Genomic DNA, 21,841 nt, shown 5'->3' on the forward strand with positions numbered 1-21,841 from the left:
TGCGTGTGCGTGTGCGTGTGCGTGTGTGTGTGTGTGTGTGTGTGTTTTAGGGAATCTTTAAGGCTTATTTGTGTTGATTTTTAGTTTAACGTGTACTGTGTTTATTTCTTGCTGGTTCTGTGGAGACCATGTTTACTGGACCACCGCGCACCATCCGCCCGCCCGCCCAGCTATCATGAAGTTAACATCAATCATTTTACCTAAACACCGGTCATGGCTGGTGGTCTCCTCATGTTAGTTACTGCAGTGCTTATCAGACAACTTGGTACAGATTAGGATAATTTGTATGGGTTTTATTTAGCATTTTCTCAAGTGTTTTGGTGCTTGTGTTGTCGTGAAGGACTCTCAACGATGTGTGTCTCGATGTCAGTCACTGATTGGGAGGTTTCAAGTCGACCCAGTTGCGATATAGACTACTAAATCAATAACTTGGGTTAATTAAAAGGACGATTGAATCCCGTACCGTTCACACTGCCTCCATGAGTACTGAATAAAGACTTGAATTCCCAATGAGTTGCCAGACGTATGATACAAACCTACATCCACAATCGTTTTGACCCACTTCTGTATAGCTAGCTGATCGTCTCTCGTACAACACGTTAGCCGCCAGAGGGAACACCAGCCACACCACCTAAGAGATACATGAAAACAGAAGAAAAAAAGTATAAATGATTTTGTTTATCTTAGGTTCAGATAGTTTATGTTTATTGATGTACCGATTCAACACCTTATAGTTTCCTCAGTACAAATGATAAGACCAAGACCTTCGGGGGTTTTGTGTGTATAGTGTGGTAAGGGGTAAAGGGGGTGTAAAGGGGTAAGGTCAAGGTAAGGGGAGGTGTAAAGGGGTAAGGGAAGGGGGAACGAGTTTAAATTGGGTAAGTAAGGGGCAAAGGGAAGTCTAAAGGGTAGAGATGAGACGGGGGTAGCTGGTGAGGAACTAATGGCGTTGTAATACTAGTGTTATGTTCCTACCAGCTGTGTGTGTGTGTGTGTGTGTGTGTGTGTGTGTGTGTGTGTGTGTGTGTGTGTGTGTGTGTGTGTGTGCGTGCTGCGTGTGCGTGCGTGTGTGTGTGTGTGTGTGTGTGTGTGTGTGTGTGTGCGTGCGTGCGTGCGTGTGTGTGTGTGTGTGTGTGTGTGTGTGTGCGTGCGTGCGTGCGCGTGCGTGCGTGCGTGTGTGTGTGTGCGTGCGTGTGTGTGTGTGTGTGTGTGTGTGTGTGTGTGTGTGTGTGTGTGTGTGCGTGCGTGTGCGTGTGTGTGTGTGTGTGTGTGTGTGTGTGTGTGTGTGACAGACAGACAGACAGATAGAGGAAAAAGGAAAGGTGGGGAGGAGATGGGAAGGTAGGACTAGAGGGAAGGAGAGGGAAAAGGAGGGACAGAAGGAGAAGGGAAAGGAGGGGAGAGGAAGGGCCAGACGAGAGAAGTGTTTGGACAGGGACAATTAGCAGGTCCTGTGAGGGGAGGTTAAGGGTACCTAATCATCTTTCACTGGTCTGAGGTCTCACGCGCCTAGGAGGGAGGGAGGGAGGGAAAGGATGAGGGGAGAGAGGGAGAGAAAGTGAGAGGGTGGGACAGGATGAGAAGATAAAGAGGGGAGGGAGGGAGAGAAAGTGAGAGGTGGAAAATGGTGAAGTAAGAGAGGGAGAGAAGGTGAGAGACTGGGGAAGGATGAGTGGATAAAGTGAGGGAGAGAAGGAAAGAAAAGGCGACCGAGGAAAGAGTGGCAGAGGGGAAGGATAAAATTATAGGTAGTTGAGGGGAGGGAAGAGAAAGTGAGGAGAGGGAAGGAGGTAGGGAGTGAAAGGAGAATAAGCGAGAGGATGGAAGGAACGAACAGAAGGAGGGAGGGGAGAGGAAAGAGTATCTGAGGGAGAGAGGAAGGAAGGAAGGTAGGGGAAGCTTAATTATGTGCCATTAGTACCCAAGTCAGATACGGAGACACACACTGATGACTGACCCCTCCATGTGTCATCTGGGCGCACGTGTGTGTCAAGAATGTGTCATCTGGGCGTGTGTGTGTCAAGAATGTGTCATGTGAGTGTGTGTGTGTCAGGAATGTGTCATATGGGCGTGAGTGAGTGTGTGTGTGTGTGTGTGTGTGTGTGTGTGTTACAGGGATCTGTTATTAGGATGTGTTGGTGCGTCAGGAATGTGTCATCTGGACGTGTATGTGTCAGCTGGGTGCGTGTGTGTATAAAGCAGGAGACCCTCTGCTTACCAGCAGTCTCCACTCTCTCTGGGGAATATATGGGAAAAGGAGGAAATGCCCCAAGGTCTTAAAGACGCCTCCATCTTCAATATTTATAAGAATAAGGAAGACCGGTCAGACTGTGGCAACTATCGCGGGATCTCGCTGATGTCCGTAGCTGGCAAGATTATCGCCCGAGTCCTCCTAAACAGACTTATTTCTGAGGGGGAAAACTTCCTCGCAGTATCTCAATGTGGCTTTAGACCATCGTGTGGCACCACTGACATGATCTTTGCTGCCCGCCAGATACAGGAAAAGTGCAGAGAACAGCGCCGTGACCTGTACATGGCCTTCATCGAGCTAACCAAGGCCTTCGACTCGGTCAACAGGGAAGCCTACTGTGGACCCTCAGCCGTTTTGGCTGTCCACCAAAATTCATTGCCATTGTGAGGCAACTCCACGATGGCATGAACGGCAGTGTCCTGCACAATGGCACACAGTCTGAGTTCTTTCCCATCCAAACGGGGGTAAAACAAGGCTGTGTACTGGCACCAACTCTCTTTTCCATTTTCTTGGCTGCCTTCCTTACTCGTGCCAGTGCCAATTTAGCCGGCTGGGTGGACATCAAGTACCGGGTGACCGGTCTTTTCAACATAAGACGACTCCAGGCAGGAACAAAGGTGGCTGTAGCTTCCATTACTGAACTTCAGCATGCAGGCGACCTCACCCTTGTCGCTCACACTGAAAGCGACCTACAGGAGATCCTGATCATCTATGCAGATGCGTATGCACACTTTGGCCTTGAGGTGAATGTACGTAAGACTCCGATTCTCTTTCAACCTGCCCCTGGTTCAGCCACACCTCCACCATCCATTCAGCTTAATGGTACTACCCTCTCTAATGTTGCCCACTTTCCGTACCTCGGCTCCCACCTGTCCACCACCTCGGAAATCGATGAAGAGATTCAGCATCGGATGAGATGTGCATCTCAAGTCTTTGGCAGACTCTGAAATCGTGTCTTCAGCTGTAGGGAGCTGAAATTATCTACAAAGTTACACGTATATCGAGCGGTCGTTCGCCGCACCCTGCTATATGGCAGCGAGACATGGGTCACATACAGGAGGCACCTCAAGGTACTTGAAAACTTTCACCAACGTAGTTTACGTTCCATCCTCCGAGTAAGCTGGGAAGACAAGAGAACAAATGCTAGTATTCTCACTGACACCAACTGTAGGAGCATCGAGGCTACCATTATCCATGAATAACTATGATGGACTGGCCATGTTACCTACATTGACGACAGTAGACTGCCAAAGCAGCTACTTTACAGTCACCTCACGAATAGAAAAAGTAACGCTGGTGGGCAACTGAAAAGGTATAAGGATAGTCTTAAGACAAACCTGAAAAAATGCCAAATCGACCCCTTCACCTGGGAGATGATTACTCCACACCGTAACGCTTGGAGGAGCACCACACAAGAAGGTGTCAATACTTTCGAGTTAGCTCGACTGCATAACGAGGCAAACAAGCGTCAACGCCGGAAAGACGCTGCCGCCGCCCCTCCCGCACTAGATGTAGCCCTCCACATGTGCAACATCTGTGATCGACCCTGACTGTCCCGTATCAGTCTTTTTAGTCACCTCAGAACTCACGAACCTAGGTGATATCCTTGATAACTCATATCATTGTATCATAGCTGGATGATCGTCATACTCGATTCCGAGTGAAAGCAAACGTGTCAGAGAGGCTTAACACCTGCAGTTGGAGGCACTGCACTAAACAGATAGTGGCACCAGCGGTACAGCAGTGCCTTCTTGACTCAGGTGATACTCTAAACAGGTGAGTGAGTGAGTGAGTGAATAAAATGAAATAAAGTGAATCAAAGTACAGTAGGTAGGTTAGTAAATAAATAAAATAAAATAGATAAGCAAATAACAGGAACTTGTTTGTCGTCTCAAAATTATTCTAAAATAAAGCCAAGTTCTCTGCCTACGATACGCGGAATATACAAAATTCGTACGCCAAATTTTCTAAAACATACGCCAAATATTTTACGGAGTTATCCACGCTACGCCAAATATTGTTCGCACAGTTCTCACATATGCCAATTATTATACGCAAATATCTCACATACGCCACTAAGGTCAACACATTAGTGACCTCACTCCTTACTTGACCCCGCCACCCTTCCCCTTTCCCACCCCGCTTTCCTCCCCCTTCCCCCCTTCCCCCCTAGCCCTACGGACCCCTACCCCCTCCCTCAGCCACGCGCCACCACCACTTCCCCTTGTACTGGCCACCAAAGGGAAAGGGGTATACGTCACCCCTCACCCCTTTGGACACGAGGAAAACAAACGACATGCTGGATTGAATTTCGAGTTATGATACATTAATGAGGAGTAGTGGCTCTCTCTCTTTCTTTCCTTATTGCTTTCTTTCTTTCTTTCTTTCTTTCTTTCTTTCTTTCTTACTACTCTTTTCCATCTATTATAGTTTCTTTTACTTTATAATTCTGTACATTATCTCTCTCTTCCTCTTTCTGGTTCTCTTTTTCTCTTCCTTTCTCTATATTTCTCATTCTCCTGTTTTTTCTCTCTTGTTTATTATTCTTAGTATTATCTCTCTGTCTTTCTGTCTAAAAACGTCGAAATAATTTAAATACAATTCGCATCTAACCTAACCTAACCTAACCTAACCTAACCTAACCTAACCTAACCTAACCTAACCTAACCTAACATAACCTAACAAAAATCCAACAAAGTTTTATTTTCAATTATTTTCTTAATTTTCTCTCAAACATTGTCTCTTTCTTTCTCCCATTTTCTTTCTCTTTTCTTTCCTTTTCCGTCACTGGAGAGAGAGGACAAAAAATCCTTCCTTAAAAATACGAAAATCCTTAAAACGACAACTAATTGACAAAATTCCTCTCGTCTCTTTTCTAGAATTTGTGTCGAGCTGAAAAGGATAATTTTTCATATATTTTTTTTTTTTGCGTGTGTGACTAGGAGCCATGAATAGGTGTGTGTGTGTGTGTGTGTGTGTGTGTGTGTGTGTGTGTGTGTGTGTGTGTGTGTGTGCGAAGGAAAACATCAGGGGAGGATACAGAAGAATTGCTATAAACAGGAGAGTGGGGAGAAAGGAGATGGAAGGGAGACGAGGAGGAGGTAGGGAGGGAGAAGAATGTAGTAGGTGGTGAGGTGCCGCCAGGGTGCCAACGGACAGTGCCTTCATAACTTTCCTAAAAGCAGTAACAGGTGCAGTAACCTCTCTGACCCCTTGCACACACACACACACACACACACCCACACACACACACACACAGCCCAGCTGACCCGCACTCTCACACTTCCCAAGCCTGACCCCTGCCTCCTACCCCACCTTAAGAACATAAGAACATAAGAATGGAGGAAACTGCAGCGGGCCTATTGGCCCATACTGGGCAGTCCCATTTACACCCAACCCCTATTGCTCATATAAGCATCCAACCTATGTTTGAAGCTATCCAGCTGACATAGGCTTGCCCACGCCTATAAACGACCTTTATTGACCCCATACACACACCCACGCCCACCGCAGTTGACCACCAACTCTCTCTCTCTCATAAGACACACAAGTGTTGCCAATAAAACGAACCAATTAAAAATTGCCGATCACACACTCACACACACACACTATTATTATTATTACACACACACACACACATACACACACGCACACTCCACACACACACACACACACACACACACACACACACACACACACACACACACACACACACACACACAGTCTCATTTTGACACACCCCACATCCCCTTCTCTTTCAGCCACAGTCCACTTGCTCCACGCGATAGCCTCCCCTAACACGTGTGTCCTGTGTGTGTGTGTGTGTGTGTGTGTGTGTGTGTGTGTGTGTGTGTGTGTCATGGAGTTATCATGTTAAATGTATATGTATGTGTATGGGTATAGTATGATGTTATAATTAGTATTAAATATATAAGCACACACACACACACACACACACACACACACACACACACACACACACACACACACACACAGGGACCCCGGAAGTAAGGTCGGTCTCATCCTTGTCACATCAATCCAGACATGTCAAAATATTGGGCCTGGGCGTCGGGTGGCCTTACTGGGCCTACCTCACTCCCTCACCCTCACCATTCCTCATTCCCTCACTCTCACCCTCCCTCACTCCCTCACTTTCACCCTCCCTCACTCCCTCACTCTCATCCTCCCTCGCTCCCGCCCTCCCTCACTCCCTCAATCACTCACCCTTAACTCCCTCACTCCCTCACTCTCACCCCTCCTCCTCCCTCCTCTCACCCTCCCTCACTCTCTCAATCTCACCTCCCTCACTCTCTCACTCTCACCTCCCTCACTCCCCTCCTCTCCACCCTCCCTCCTCTCCCTCCCCTCACTCTCTCACCCCTCCCTCCTCCCCTCCCTCTCCCACCCTCTCTCCTCTCACCCCTCCCCTCCTCTCACCCCCTGCATTACTCTCACCCTCCTCACTCCCCTCACTCTCACCCTCTCTCACTCTCACCCTCCCCTCACTCCCTCCACTCTCCACCCCTCCCCTCACTTTCACCCTCCCTCATTCTCTCACTCTCATCCTCCTTCATTTCTCCTCTCCACCCCTCCCTCCTCTCCTCACTCTCACCCCTCCCCCTCACTCTCACCTCCTCCTCCCCTCCTCTCACCCCTCCCCCTCTCACCCCTCCCTCATTCTCTCCTCTCCCATCCTCCTTCATTTTCTCCTCTCACCTCCTCACTCTCTCCACTCTCTTCCTCCTCACTCTCACCCTCCCACCTCCCCTCCCTCACTCTCACCCCTCTCTCCTCTCATCCTCCCTCACTCCCTCACTCTCACCCCTCCCTGCTCCCTCCCTCTCCCCACCCTCCCTCCTCCCTTACTCTCACCCTCCCTCACTCCCTCACTCTCACCCTCCCTCACTCCCTCACTCTCACCCTCCCTCACTCCCTTAACTCCCTTATCCCAATCACTTCCCCTCCACACCAATCAATATTGATAAGATATTATAGATAGATAGATAGATAGATAGATAGATAGATAGATAGATAGGTGAGTGAGTGAGTGAGTGAGTGACACTGCCAGTGTGGTCAACCCCCCCCCCCCACGTCTCAGGTCAGCGAAAGTACCATGTGTATCAGTGGTTCAATCTGAAGGCCTGGTGTACGTGTGGCCATGACGTGTACACCATTTCGTCTAGCACGTGTATAGTACCAGAATCCTGGAGGATAGCGAATGTAATACCAATTTTCAAGAAGGTAGATAGATCACTAACCTCTAACTACCGTCTAATTAGTTTACATCAATTGTAGGAAAATTACTGGAAGCATAATCTCATGCTATTCGAAATCACCTGGAGAAGCACAAGTTGATCAATGATTCCCAACATGGTTTCACAAGTGGCCGTTCATGTCTGACAAATCTATTAACATTCTTTTCAACTGTTTTTGAATCAGTGGATAAATGACACGATTATGATGTGATTTACCTCGACTTTAGCAATGCCTTCGACAGGGTCCCCCACGAAAGACTCACACGAAAAGTGGATGCTCGTGGAATTGGAGGAGATATTCTAAACTGGATTAAGGCGTGGTTACGGGACAGAAAACAGAGTCAGTATTAATGGCACCAAATCCGATTGGGGTAATATCACAAGTGGAGTACCCTAAGGTTCAGTACTTGGACCATTACTATTTATTATATACATAAACGACATAGATGTAGGCGTAGACAGCAACATTAGTAAATTTGCTGACGACACTAAAATAGAGCGTGTAATTAAATATGACGAGGACTCCGGAAAACTACAGGATGATCTAAAGTCTATACAAATTTTTCGATTGTTCTGAAAAATGGCAGATGAAATTTAATGTGGGTAAATGTAAAGTACTTAGTCTAGGAGATGTAAACAGAGAAACCAGATACCAGATGAACAACGATGCTATAGAGAAATCCGACTGTGAGAAAGATTTAGGAGTAATGATAAGTTTGAATCTTAAACCGAGACAACAATGTGTATTTGCTCGAAACAAGGCTAACAAAGTACTTGGGTTCATTCAAAGGAGTGTTAGTTACAAGACTAGCGAGGTTATCCTAAAACTATATCTTGCGCTTGTGAGACCTCACTTGGATTACGCAGTTCAGTTCTGGTCACCGAGAAAGAATTCAGAGAAGAATGGCAAGACTAATCCCGGGCATTAGGAACCTTGAGTACAGAGACAGGTTAAAGCATCATCAGTTGCACTCCCTCGAGAGACACAGAGTGAGGGACGATAAGATAGAGGTGTATAAATGGAAGTCAGGGCTAAACAAAGGTGATATAACAAAGGGACTTAAACTTAAAATCTAAATTAGACAAATTTAGATTTAGGCGCGAGGTAGGTAAACATTGGTTTGCAAATATAGTGGATGAGTGGAACAAGTTACCGAAATTTATGACTAATTCAAATACGCTGGGTAGCTTCAAATAAAGGTTGGTTGAATATAGGAGCGATAGGGGTTGGGTGTAAACGGGCTTGCCTAGTATGGACCAATAGGCCCGCTGCAGTTTCTTCCATTCTTATGTCGAGATGGCCACGACGTGTACACCTTGTTGACTAGTACGTGTACAGTACAACAAGATGGCCACGGTGTGTACACTGCTTTGTTTAATGTTCCACTCTGTACCTCTTCAACAGTGGTTCCCTCAAGATACATACATACACTCAAACATACGCATTTACATAGAAGTATTCAGATTGAACTAATGAGATAGATTTACAGATAATTTTTCGGACGGTAAAATTATTATTATTAGTAGTAGTCGTAGTTTAGACCAATTGTTATTCCGGTTGTTAGTGTCTCAGCCCGATTGTTTCTTTGTACGTGTTTTCGTCCGTCCATCCATCCTTCTGTACTTATCTTCCGTTCGTCCGTACGTACTGTATATGTGTCCGTCCGTTAGTCCGGGTAACTTATGATACATAAACTTGAACACTGTATTATGGTCTTGCCTGAATGTAAGTGTGTGTGTGTGTGTGTGTGTGTGTGTGTGTGTGTGTGTTTGTGTGTGTGTGTGTGTGTGTGTGAGTGTGTGACCCATTCAGACCTAGAGAACAGTCCATCATCAACACCTTCCCTCAATACTATTTGGGAGTTAAGACCCAACCCAACCAGACCCAACCCAACCAGACCCAACCCAACCAGACCCAACTCAACCCGACCCAACCCAACCCAGCCTTACCTGTGACATATAAACACCTTAACGTCTCCTCTGTATAAAAACATCTTCCCTACATCATTAAACATCATTGACAACATCCACGGTGCCAACACTTGAATTGAATTGAATAACACTTGACAGTTCTATCCAGATTGAGTCAAAACTTAACACCTTGGCAATTAAGGTGTGTATATTGATGAGTTTATATTCAGTGGTGTTAAGAAGACAGGAGTAGAACCATTTTACTGTGGGACAGAGACAGACAGACAGACAGACAGACAGACAGACAGATAAACAGACAGACGGACACAGAGAGAGAGAGCGCATCACTTACAAGGTCTCCACTTGATTCCCCTTCACACATTCGATCCACACAAGAATAAGCGTCTGATACCATCTCAAGCTAACTCAATCACACTTGTGTTATCGTACTTATGTTATCGTACTTGTGTTATCGTACTTGTGTTATCGTATTTATATTATTATACTTATGTTATCGTACTTATGTTATCGTACTTGTGTTATCGTACTTGTGTTATATTATTATACTTATGTTATCGTACTTATGTTAAACACACTTATGTTAACCTCCTGCCAGTAAGCGACACACACACACACACACACACACACTCTTTTTCACCTACCATTAATCTTCGCAACTACTTATAACCTTCCATCCTCCCTCCTTCTCCCTCCTTCTCCCTCCTCCACCAGAGTAACTGCATGACATCATATTTATTTGGAGCGTCTCTCTCTCTGTACACAAGACCGACTTTGAGTGCGACTGTTGGCCTCAAGCAAGGAGCGGGATTAATTAAACCCTATCATTGAGTCCCGGAGGCTTTAGTTAACTGCTTGTTGGTGGAGGAGATGATTCACAGCATCCCTTATCTCATCCACTCAGGCACAGGACGTGTGAAAAATGACCCAGAGAGGGAGGGAGATAGAGAGAGTGTGTGTGTGTGTGTGTGAGTGAGTGAGTGAGTACTACATCTTAATTTCCTCTTCCTCCTTCTCCTCCTCCTCCTCCTCCATTCCTGTCTCCACCCACCCACCCATCCTCCCCCTCCCCCTCCTCTTCCTACTCCTCCTCTTCCTACTTATACTCGTGATTTATTGCACCTCAGCTTTTTATAGTCGTGGGGGAAAATTTGCATATGAAATTGGATTATAAGAGAGGCAATGCAAACATCAACAAAGTCATGCCGGCTGTTTTAAGAAGATTATATTTTTAAGGAGTAATATTCATAATTTTTCAATACAAGGAGATCTCTGTCATATGATTCCCAGCAACTCACATGTGCCACCATCTCTTAGACCAAGTGTATATATCTGGTGTAAATCTTTCCCTGTTATAATGAAAAAGTGGATCCTAAAGGCCAGGCCAGACGTCCCAATACGAATCATCTTAACAGAAGTAGGTAGTGTCGTCGGGATTGCACTTAACAACCATTATTTCCCTAACTATAGAGTTAACTCGATTTTACACAACTGTATCGGCTGCAGGTATCTCGGGGTTTTTTTTTATTTAAAAAAATTTATTGACAAAGCTTGGAGTACAGTTTGCCTATTCTGAATACTTCAGTCAAGTCTTGCCACTGAGGGTGGTATCACTTCTCACTGCCACGCAGGACAGAGGTTCATACACAAAGAAATACAACATATTCATTAACAGTATATATATATATATATATATATATATATATATATATATATATATATATATATATATATATATATATATATATATATATATATATATATATATATATATATATATATATATATATATATGGGCAAATCAGCGACATTTAATACAGGAGGCGAGAGGGGACGTCGTGTGTGTGTGTGTTTTCAAATTTCTCGAAAAACAAAAAACGATGAATATTCAGGTTATGTGAAATCTCCATCTCTGAAGTGTTTTGAGATGATGATTTCAAAGCACTTCGCATCGTCTCAAAACACTTCACATCATCTCAAAACACTTCACATCATCTCAAAACACTTCACATCATCTCAAAACACTTCACATCATCTCAAAACACTTCACATCATCTCAAAACACTTCACATAATCTCAAAACACTTCACATCATCTCAAAACACTTCACATAATCTCAAAACACTTCACATCATCTCAAAACACTTCACATCATCTCAAAACACTTCACATCATCTCAAAACACTTCACATCATCTCCTACATTACTTCACATCATCTCAAAAACACTTACATCATCTCAAAACACTCTCACATCATCTCAAACACTTCACATCGTCTCAAAACACTTCACATCATCTCAAAACACTTCACATCATCTCAAAACACTTCACATCATCTCAAAATACTTCACATAATCTCAAAACACTCAAGATCATCTCAAAACACTTCACATCATCTCAAAACACTTCACATCATCTCATAATACTTCATATCATCTCAAAACACTTCACTTAATCTCAAAACACTTCACATCATCTCAAAACACTTCACATCATCTCAAAACACTTCACATCATCTCAAAACACTTCACATCATCTCATAATACTTCATATCATCTCATAATACTTCACATCATCTCAAAACACTTCACATCATCTCAAAACACTTCACATCATCTCAAAACACTTTACATCATCTCAAAACACTTCACATCATCTCAAAACACTTCACACAATCTCAAAACACTCAAGATCATCTCAAAACACTTCACATCATCTCAAAACACTTCACACAATCTCAAAACACTTCACATCATCTCATAATACTTCACATCATCTCAAAACACTCTAAGACAATATAATACACACACACACACACACACACACACACACACACTCACACACACACTCACACACACTCACACACACAACATTGGTCTCCCGGTAACACAAATCAGAAAGGAACTTGCATGGAGGAATAACCCTTACTGGCTCCCGTCCACACAACCATGGCTGCCTCCCCTACCTCACCCTCGAGACTGTGTCCTCAGTTACCTCACCCTCGAGCATTGTGTCCTCAGCTACCTCACCCTTAAGCATTGTATCCTCAGCTACCTCACCCTCGAGCATTGTATCTTCAGCCACCTCACCCTCGAGCATTGTGTCCTCAGCTACCTCACCCTCGAGCATTGTATCCTCAGCTACCTCACCCTCGAGCATTGTATCTTCCAGCCACCTCACCCTCGAGCATTGTGTCCTCAGTTACCTGTTTCCTCAGCATTGTATCACTCAGCTACCTCACCCCTCTGAGCATTGTATCCTCCAGCTCCCTCACCCTCCAGGCATTGTATCCTCAGCCACCTCACACCCTCGAGCATTGTGTCCTCAGCTACCTCACCCTCCCGAGCATTGTATCCTCAGCTCCCTCACCCTCGAGCATTGTGTCCTCAGCTGCAGCCACCAATGACTCACACATACACCCTGCACTTAGCTCACTATGACAGGGCAAGTTTCTCTCACCCTTCTGGCCGTAAAGATTACTATCGCTCAACTTAATACAATATAAAACGCTTTGTACGTTAAACTGCATAATTGACGGGCCGGAAGTAAGCTGTTGGTGGGTGTGCATAGGTGATTATTATGGTCTATAAGTCACCTGGTGTTACTGTTACAAAATGAAGGCAGAAGGGGATAGGTTTTTATTTCTTGTGGGTATTGGTGAACTATATCCGTTTTGTAGTGTGTGTGTGTGTGTGTGTGTGTGTGTGTGTGTGTGTGTGTGTGTGTGTGTGTGTGTGTGTGTGTGTGTGTGGAGCGCTAAGCATCAGGAAGCATTTGTCGTATCTACTTGCGTATACAAACACGTACTGCTTATTCAATCAATCTATACCTCCACTGTGGATGAACACACACACACACACACACACAAGCATATACCTTCATCTCTCTCTCTCTCTCAGTTTTTTGGTGTTAATCTATCACTGTGTTTAATATAGGTACAAAATATCCAGTTAATATTAAAGACTGAACAGCTTATATTAATTACTCAGGTTTGGTTAGGTTAGGTTAGGTTAGGTTAGGTTAGGATAGGATTTAATTGTTACTTACGTTTTTATATCATCCTCTACTATAATATTTTAATTGGATTTTAAAAACCGTAAACAACTTTATAGTCTCTTGTCGTTCTTAGTGTAAACGTTTTTCCTCCCAGCCTTGAGTCTTATCCTTCGTAATTATGTTGAGAGTCTTACAGGGAACCTCTACAGGGAACCTCTACAGGGAACGTTTACAGGGAACTTCTACAGGGAACCTCTACAGGGAACCTCTACAGGGAACTTTTACAGGGAACCTCTACAGGGAACCTCTACAGGGAACCTCTACAGGGAACTTTTACAGGGAACTTCTACAGGGAACATATACAGGGAACTTTTACAGGGAACATATACAGGGAACCTCTACAGGGAACCTATACAGGGAACCTCTACAGGGAACTTTTACAGGGAACTTTTACAGGGAACTTCAACAGGGAACATATACAGGGTGTCTGACAAATTCATAGACACGTACGGCCTCACAGTGTCTCGTGTCGATCGTGTGAATTCTTGCATTACATGTGGGGACAACTGATGATGTTGTAGTGTAAGAATCCAGCCAATCGTCACGAAAAATGTGTGAGGAAGTTTATATATTTTGTTTTCTGAGTCACTCTGTATAAAGCATGTGAGTACAGAACCGCCTGGCTAACATTCCATCCCATCCATAACAAAGTTGTCTGTGGTGAGAAGACGTCCCGAGGTGTCCATTGTTTTCCTGGCTGGTGTGGGTGACCTGAGGGACACCGAGCCATAAAACCCTGCCCACACACACTCTCCCACGGACGTCCTAACACGAGGGACTTACCCGAGAGGCGTCCTGAAGGTCCATTAAGGAGTATATAAGGGACTAAAAAGGATTCCATCAGAGGACGTTGTTGGTGTGGTGTGGTGTGTGTGTGTGTGTGTGTGTGTGTGTGTGTGTGTGTGTGTGTGTTGTGGCATCTTCTATTAGTGTCCAAAGCATAACTTGTCTCAACGTACACACACACACACACTGACCTATACGCTATTGCTTCTCTCCCTCACCAACACCTCACCCTTCATCACCCTTACACTCTCCACACCCTTCCCATCTCCTCCCTGACCCTCCCTGACCCTCCAGCTTATCTTAATTATAACAACCTCTCCCTTATCCATACTACCCTCTCACTCTCCCTCACCTACTCCACCATCCATTCCTCTCCCTGATCCAAGAGCAGAGACAGAAAGACAGACGAATATAGACAGAAAAGCAGAAAATGAAAGACAGAATATAAAAAAAATAGGCAGGGGGAGAAAGAAAGAGGATAAGTTAGAGATGGATAAAGGAACATAGATAAGAAGATCAAGAGAGAGAGAGAGAGAGAGAGAGAGAGAGAGAGAGAGAGAGAGAGAGAGACCACCCCCTCCCACCAGTAGTCGTAGTAGCAACAGCCGCGTCAGGTCAGCCTCCCAGCCAGGGCAGTGTAAGTCTGGTTTTATTGGTTGTGATCCTCTGTAATTTGGCTTAATCCCGGTGTCCATTACTGCTTGGCGGTGGCGGCTGCGCTAAGCTGACAGTATCACCACCACAGCCACCCCCACCCACCCACCCACCCACCCGTCCATCCGCTGCACTCCCACCCGCCCACCAAGCCACCCAACTGCTGCACAGGCACCTACAGTCCTACACCTTCCGTCTTTCTGTTCTACAGTTTTTTGCACTGTCTCTCTACAGGCGAATTAAGTGACAGATTTATGATTATTATTATTATTATTATTATTATTATTATTATTATTATTATTATTATTATTATTATTATTATTATTATTATTATTATTATTATTATTATTATTATTATTATTATTATTATCATTATTATTATTATTATTATTATTATTATTATTATTATTATTATTATTATTTATTATTATTATTATTATTATTATTATTATTATTATTATTATTATTATTATTATTATTATTATTATTATTATTATTATTATTATTATTATTATTATTATTATTATTATTATTATTATTATTATTATTATTATTATTATTATTATTTATTATTATTATTATTATTATTATTATTATTATTATTATTATTATTATTATTATTATTATTATTATTATTATTATTATTATTATTATTATTATTATTATTATTATTATTATTATTATTATCATTATTATTATTATTATTATTATTATTATAGTGCAACACTCACGCGACTGCCACTTACAGTACTTGTTTACAAAAAATATACTAATAATGTCCCCTTAGAAAGCGTCAGGCATGGCTAAGTTTGGGAGCTGGTGGTGCCTCTATCAGCTGCTGCCGACGCTGACCTCTGAGGCATCTAAGACCTCTGGGAGACTGCCGCTAGAAGTGGAGGCCAACCTCTTGCGTTCTTATATAAAAGATGGTCTCTAAAGGCCTCCCCAAGCACACGAAGACCGACCTCTGTGTGACCTCTTTCATGTTGGAGGCCAGGTTGAGAGTCATTGTCCAAACCTTTGTGAATCTCTTTACCAGACCTTGTACGAAGCTTCGACACACCAGGAGGAGGAGGAGGAGAAGGGGAGGAAGTTTACCTGCTGGTGACGTTATCTTCAGGTGTGTGGTGACGAGGTACTCACCGACGGTAGATAAGACGAGATAAGCTGATAACAGGCTCCCCCTAGTTAAGTTTACAGGGAGGAGGAGGAGGAAGAGGAAGGTAAGGAGGGTGAGGAGTGACATGCTAGTTACAGGATTATGGCGAGTGATGAGGAGGTTCGTTTACAGATTTATGGCGAGTGACAAGGCTGCTAGTTTACAAAGACTGGCGAGTGACAAGGGGGGGCTGATTTACAGAATTATGGCGGGCGAGAAGGTGGACGACCTCTGTTTACCCTCAGTGAGACTTTCTGTTGACAGGATTACTTGTCGGTTTTTTTTTCTTTTTTTGCCTGTTTCTGTTTTGTTTAGATTGAAGGTGGATACTAGAATGAGAGAGAGAGAGAGAGAGAGAGAGAGAGAGAGAGAGAGAGAGAGAGAGAGAGAGAGAGCAATCCAATTTCAAAATCTAACTTCGAATCCAAATTTAGAAAACTCTCATCTACAATATAGTTTCTCTCCCATCATTCCTCATAATACGCTAATCCCACACTAATGAGGGATAACTGATGCAAATATCCTTCCTCCTCCTCCTCCTCCTCCACCTCTTCTTCCTCCTCCCCCCTCCCCTCCCCGTCAATAAATCAAGGTTGGGTTATAAGTGTCGGGAAGAGATCAATACTAAGAGGCGACAACACGGTGGTCTGGGAAGTGAGGGTCTGGGAAGAGAACCATTAAGGGGATTGTCAGTCGGGTTGGATACCACAGCGGCGTGTTCAGATAATCCCAGGATGGACCGCAGTCAGAATTACCAGCCGTCTTTCTACAAGGTTGGTGGCTATATATGTCACTCTTGTCCGGTGGTGCGTTTATACGTCTAATTTTGAATCTAAGACGTATATATGGTTCACCAGATGCGTTCTAAATTAATCTAAGACGTATGGATGTTTTATCAGTTTCATCCAAATTGACTTAAAACGTATAGATAGTTTTAATGAGAACTTAATTGAACAAGGCAAATGAAAGCTCACATTAAGAGTTATAAGAGACGAAAAAAATTACCCCGTGAACATTTTAAGAATCTGTCTTCGTATGGTAGTTAAAGTGAGCCGTTCTGGGTGTCATTCTAACGTCACCAGTTACAAAGATGAAAATATTTCGACCGTACGAAAAGTTTGACAACTTCTGAGTCGGGTATTTACACGAGCTAGCGACCAACAGCCGATGGCCTTAATGGGTCGTTAGAGGGATCAACAGAGCCTCGGGGATGTAATGATTGACGCTAACGATCATTGGACAATTAAGTGGGTCATTGGGTGGTCCGCTGGAGGGAAGGACAGGAGGTGAGGGACAGTTGTGGACACGTTAACTACCACATTGAGGGAATGGATTACATTGATTATGGAAAACATGGAAGGAATTAATTAGAGAGAGGATTGATCCACGTCTCGGATTAGAATATTGACTGATCCACAAATATGATAATCCTGGATAAGCGAAGTTTATAATATATTGCTTTAGAGTCTTCAACCCTTACGGAGGCACCACTTTTAATACTTGACTAATGCTAGACGATTTTATTCAGTTCAGAGACGACCCCGTATCCAGGGAGTTAGTATATAAACTATCTCCTCTAAGGATATTTTCCCATACACAATCCTACAGGAGGTGGAAACAGAACAGCCCCGGATTCTCACTTCATCCAGCATATGTGAGGAAATCAAGACTGGTTGATTTGGGTCTTTTTTATCAACAAATTACTTTATATGACATTGTATATAATGTAGGTAAACAATAGAGGCACTAATGAGAAGAGAAATATTATGGTGAGGTGTGGTGTTGTATTTAGGAGTATGGTGACAGGAAATATATAGGGATTCTATAGAAATGTCATATAGTGGTAATCTCCTGGTTGGTGGCTGTATAAACACTATTGAATAAAAATGTTACCACACTACAACCACACATTGCTTGCCACTATAATCACCACACGCACACACATACACACACACACACGCACACATACACTATACACACCACGGACATGAATAGGTGATGGCGAAGAATGATTGGTAAATGTGTGTGTGTGTGTGTAGAAGAGAAAGAGAGAGAGAGAGAGAGAGAGAGAGAGGTAATTTAAGCTGTGGCTGCTCTGCCGTCTGGCTTATCCATTACCTGAGAGACTTCATCATTGTTATTCACTACTTAACGAGAGTGTGTCGGTAGCCAAGAGGGAGGGAGGGAGAGGGGAGCCTTCTTGTTTTGTGATGGAGGGAGAATGAGGGAGGGCGTTGGGGGAAGGAGGATCTAGGGAGAGGTAGAGAGGATGAAGGAGGCCTTGAGAAGAGAAAGGGAGGGCCTAAAGAGAGGTAGGGAGGGTGATGGAAGGCTAAGGGAGAGGGAGGAAGTAGACAGAGGGATAGGGAGAGGAGGCAGAGAAGGAAAGGAAGGGAGAGAGAGAGAGAGAGAGAGAGAGAGAGAAGGTGAAAGAAAGAAAGGAAGAGAGATAGAGAGAGAAGCTCACATAAAATGAGGGAAGCAATTTAAGGGAGTTGTCTAAGAAGACTTGAAGAGGGTCTAAAAAGTATCCAAAAGAATCAAAGGGTATCTAAGAGGATTAAAGGGTATCTAAGGGGATCAAAGGGTATCTAAAAGGACCAAAGGGTATTTAAGTGGATCAAAGGGTATTTAAGAGGATCAAGGGGTATCTAAGAGGATCAAAGAGTATCTAAGAGGATCAAGGGGTATCTAAGAGGATCAAAGAGTATCTAAGAGGACCAAGGAGTATCTAAGAGGATCAAAGGGCATCTAAGGGGATCAAAGGGTATCTAAGAGGACCAAAGGGTATCTAAGAGGACCAAAGGGTATCTAAGAGGATCAAAGAGTATCTAAGAGGATCAAAGAGTATCTAAGAGGATCAAGGAGTATCTAAGAGGATCAAAGGGCATCTAAGGGGATCAAGGGTATCTAAGAGGACCAAAGGGTATCTAGAGGACCAAATATCTAAGAGGGGTATCTAAGAGGATCAAAGGGCATCTAAGAGGACCAAAGGGTATCTAAGAGGACCCCCAAAGGGTATCTAAGAGGATTAAAGGGTATCTAAGAAAGAATTGGAATCAGAGAGAGAGAGAGAGAGAGAGAGAGAGAGGTTAAAAGGGAGAAAGGGTAGAATCAAGGGTAAAGGGGTCAGGGGTGACGTCAAGGGGTGGAAGGCTCGTGAAAGTTGATGTTCAATCACTCAGTTGACCTGAGGGAAGAGTTGATGGCTGACGGAACTGAAAGTTGAGAGGAGGTGTGGGGAAGTTCCTGACTTATTTAGCATACGAGAAGATGATGGATGGACAGATAGATAAGCAGGCAGACACTGATAGATAGATAGATAGATAGATAGATAGATAGATAGATAGATAGATAGATTGGATAGATAGATTGGATAGATAGATAGATAGACTCGTAGTGTTACCTCATATCCTCTCTCTCTCTCTCTCAGTTTTCTTGTCCTTCCTGATGTCTTTTGGTTGAGCCACAGTATCCTGCCACACCTCTACCACACCTCTGCCACACCTCTACCACACCTCTGCCACACCTCCACCACACCTCTACCACACCTCTACCACACCTCCACCACACCACCACCACACCTCTGCCACACCACACACCACTTGAAAAATACCTGGAGGTTTTCTCACTTGTGTGGAGGAGCCGAGAGGAGTACCTGACCTATGATTAGTGTCGGAAATTAGGGGGGTGATGATGGGGAGGGGGAGGGGGAGAGAGAAGGAGGAGGAGGCCGTCAAGAGTCTGTGATTCTGTCCAAAATAAGAGGAAGGAGACACACACCCCCCTCCCCTCTCCCCCCCCAACAGGTATAACAGAGGTTAATTAAGTCAAAATAACCCAACTCAATATTTCCCTTCATTACCTCATCATAACTAAAGGTGGTGAGTCCTCCTCTTCACCACACACACACAATGAGGTCAATGTTGTACTAACCCACCCAGCTAACCCACCCAACCCACTCACCCAACCCACCCAATCCACTCAACCCACCCCCTCTGCCTAAGAATATGCAACTACTTTCCTCAGACTAACACACGTCACCTGTGTATTAGGTTAAAGGTAAGGCCAACTTCTCTCTGTAATGGTCTACCTCAAGGCTGACCACCAACAGTAAATATTATAATGTATTCGTAGCCAAAACAAACACGGGTTAGCTTGTTCAAGGCTCCTCATAAATTAAAGGATAGATAGATAGCTAGATAGGCAGGAAAGCAGGTAGGTTAGGTTAGGTTAGGTTAGGTTAGGTTAGGTTAGATTAGGTTAGATTAGGTTAGGTTAGGTTAGGTTAGGTTAGGTTAGGTTAGGTTAGGTATAGGTAAGGTTAAGGTAGCTAGGTAGAGAGAGAAAAGGAACAGTCGTATTTCTTGGCCCAGATATACATTAATAATTACTATATATTTTTACTACATTAATGACTTTGTAACTATCTAAGACATACTGTACCTACATAAATACAGTCTGTTACAGTATTATTGTTGGCAGAAGACAACTACCTCACTTTATTATGTATTTAGCGAAATTATTTATAGCGTTGTCATCCAGGTGTTCATTGCTATAAAGTAAAAGGGGGAATTATTGAAACTTAAATTAGATTTTTTTTATTATGAAGAGCTTATTCTCCTATCCCAACCTAAGGTACCTATCCACCACCCACCCAACCCACCCAACCCACCCACCACCCAACCCACCCACCCAACCCCCACCACCCAACCCACACCTAAACTCACCAGGAAAATAATAATATCTAGAAAATTGAGTTATAATAGCATCAGTTAAAGTTTCCACACACATTTATTTCCTCCTCAGAGTAGGAGTTTAGGACAAAGATCTAGACTTCCTGTACATACATCTTTCACTGTCATTCTTATTCCCGTTTCATTTCTCTCCCACCTTTCACATCTCTCTTTCCTCCTCCTCCACCTCTCCCTTCAACCTTATCCTCCTCTTATTCCTCTCTTCCTTTTCCCCCTTATCCCCTTAACCACACCCCCTAACCCCCTAAAGAAGGGATAATTATTTAGCCCACAAAAATAATTGGGTTAGGTCAGGCTAGATTAGGTTAGGTTTGCGTTAGGTTAGGTTTGCGTTAGGTTAGGTTTGCGTTAGGTTAGGTTTGCGTTAGGTTAGGTTTGCGTTAGGTTAGGTTAGGTTAGGTTAGGTTTGGTATGGTATGCGTTTGAGTGTTTGTTGATCAGGTTAAATAAGCTGGGGACTAAGCTTCATATAACACGATGGGTTTTATTAATATTTTAACTAGAAAAAATATTACCACCACGAAAGGAAAATTTGGATGTATGAAACAAAATGGTGTCCCTTGATAATTACCCAAATAATTTAGGTCTATGATTATACAAAAACAAAATCAAACAAAATTATATTAACATTCTAGGCAAGGAATAATTTTAATTTAAAATTACAAATGAGCAAAATATTTTATTGAAGATTAGAAATAAAATTGCCCAAAAATCTAAAAGTACAAAGTAAAGAAAAAGTGAAAAAAAAAAAATATATCCAGGACAAAAATAATATAACTAAACATAATTAGAAAATGACAAAATAAAATAATTTTAATATTCTGAATGAAAGTAAAATCCCCCTTAAAAAAAGTCACTACAGAAAAACAGAAAAACACAATTTAATAACGTCAGTCCTCAGAAAATTACTTATAATTATATAACACAAGAGAGATTTAATACCCAATACAAGACTAATGTCCCTATGGCAGATACAAGAGAGTGAGACACACA

General features: G+C 43.2%; 1 protein-coding gene across 1 annotated transcript in view; it reads right to left on the bottom strand.

The window, feature by feature from the left end:
- LOC121870817 (involucrin-like) overlaps positions 1 to 12,595 on the bottom strand; it is a 24,177-nt gene extending 11,582 nt beyond the window's left edge. Inside the window, exon 1 of the mRNA XM_042372785.1 lies at positions 12,407 to 12,595. Within this exon, the coding sequence (XP_042228719.1) occupies positions 12,407 to 12,595 (189 nt within the window). The remainder of the gene's footprint in view (positions 1 to 12,406) is intronic.
- Positions 12,596 to 21,841: the final 9,246 nt, after the last annotated feature.

Source organism: Homarus americanus, unplaced genomic scaffold (assembly GCF_018991925.1).
Source record: "Homarus americanus isolate GMGI-L3 unplaced genomic scaffold, GMGI_Hamer_2.0 scaffold1873, whole genome shotgun sequence".
In the NCBI taxonomy this organism is placed as follows: Eukaryota; Metazoa; Arthropoda; class Malacostraca; order Decapoda; family Nephropidae; genus Homarus; species Homarus americanus.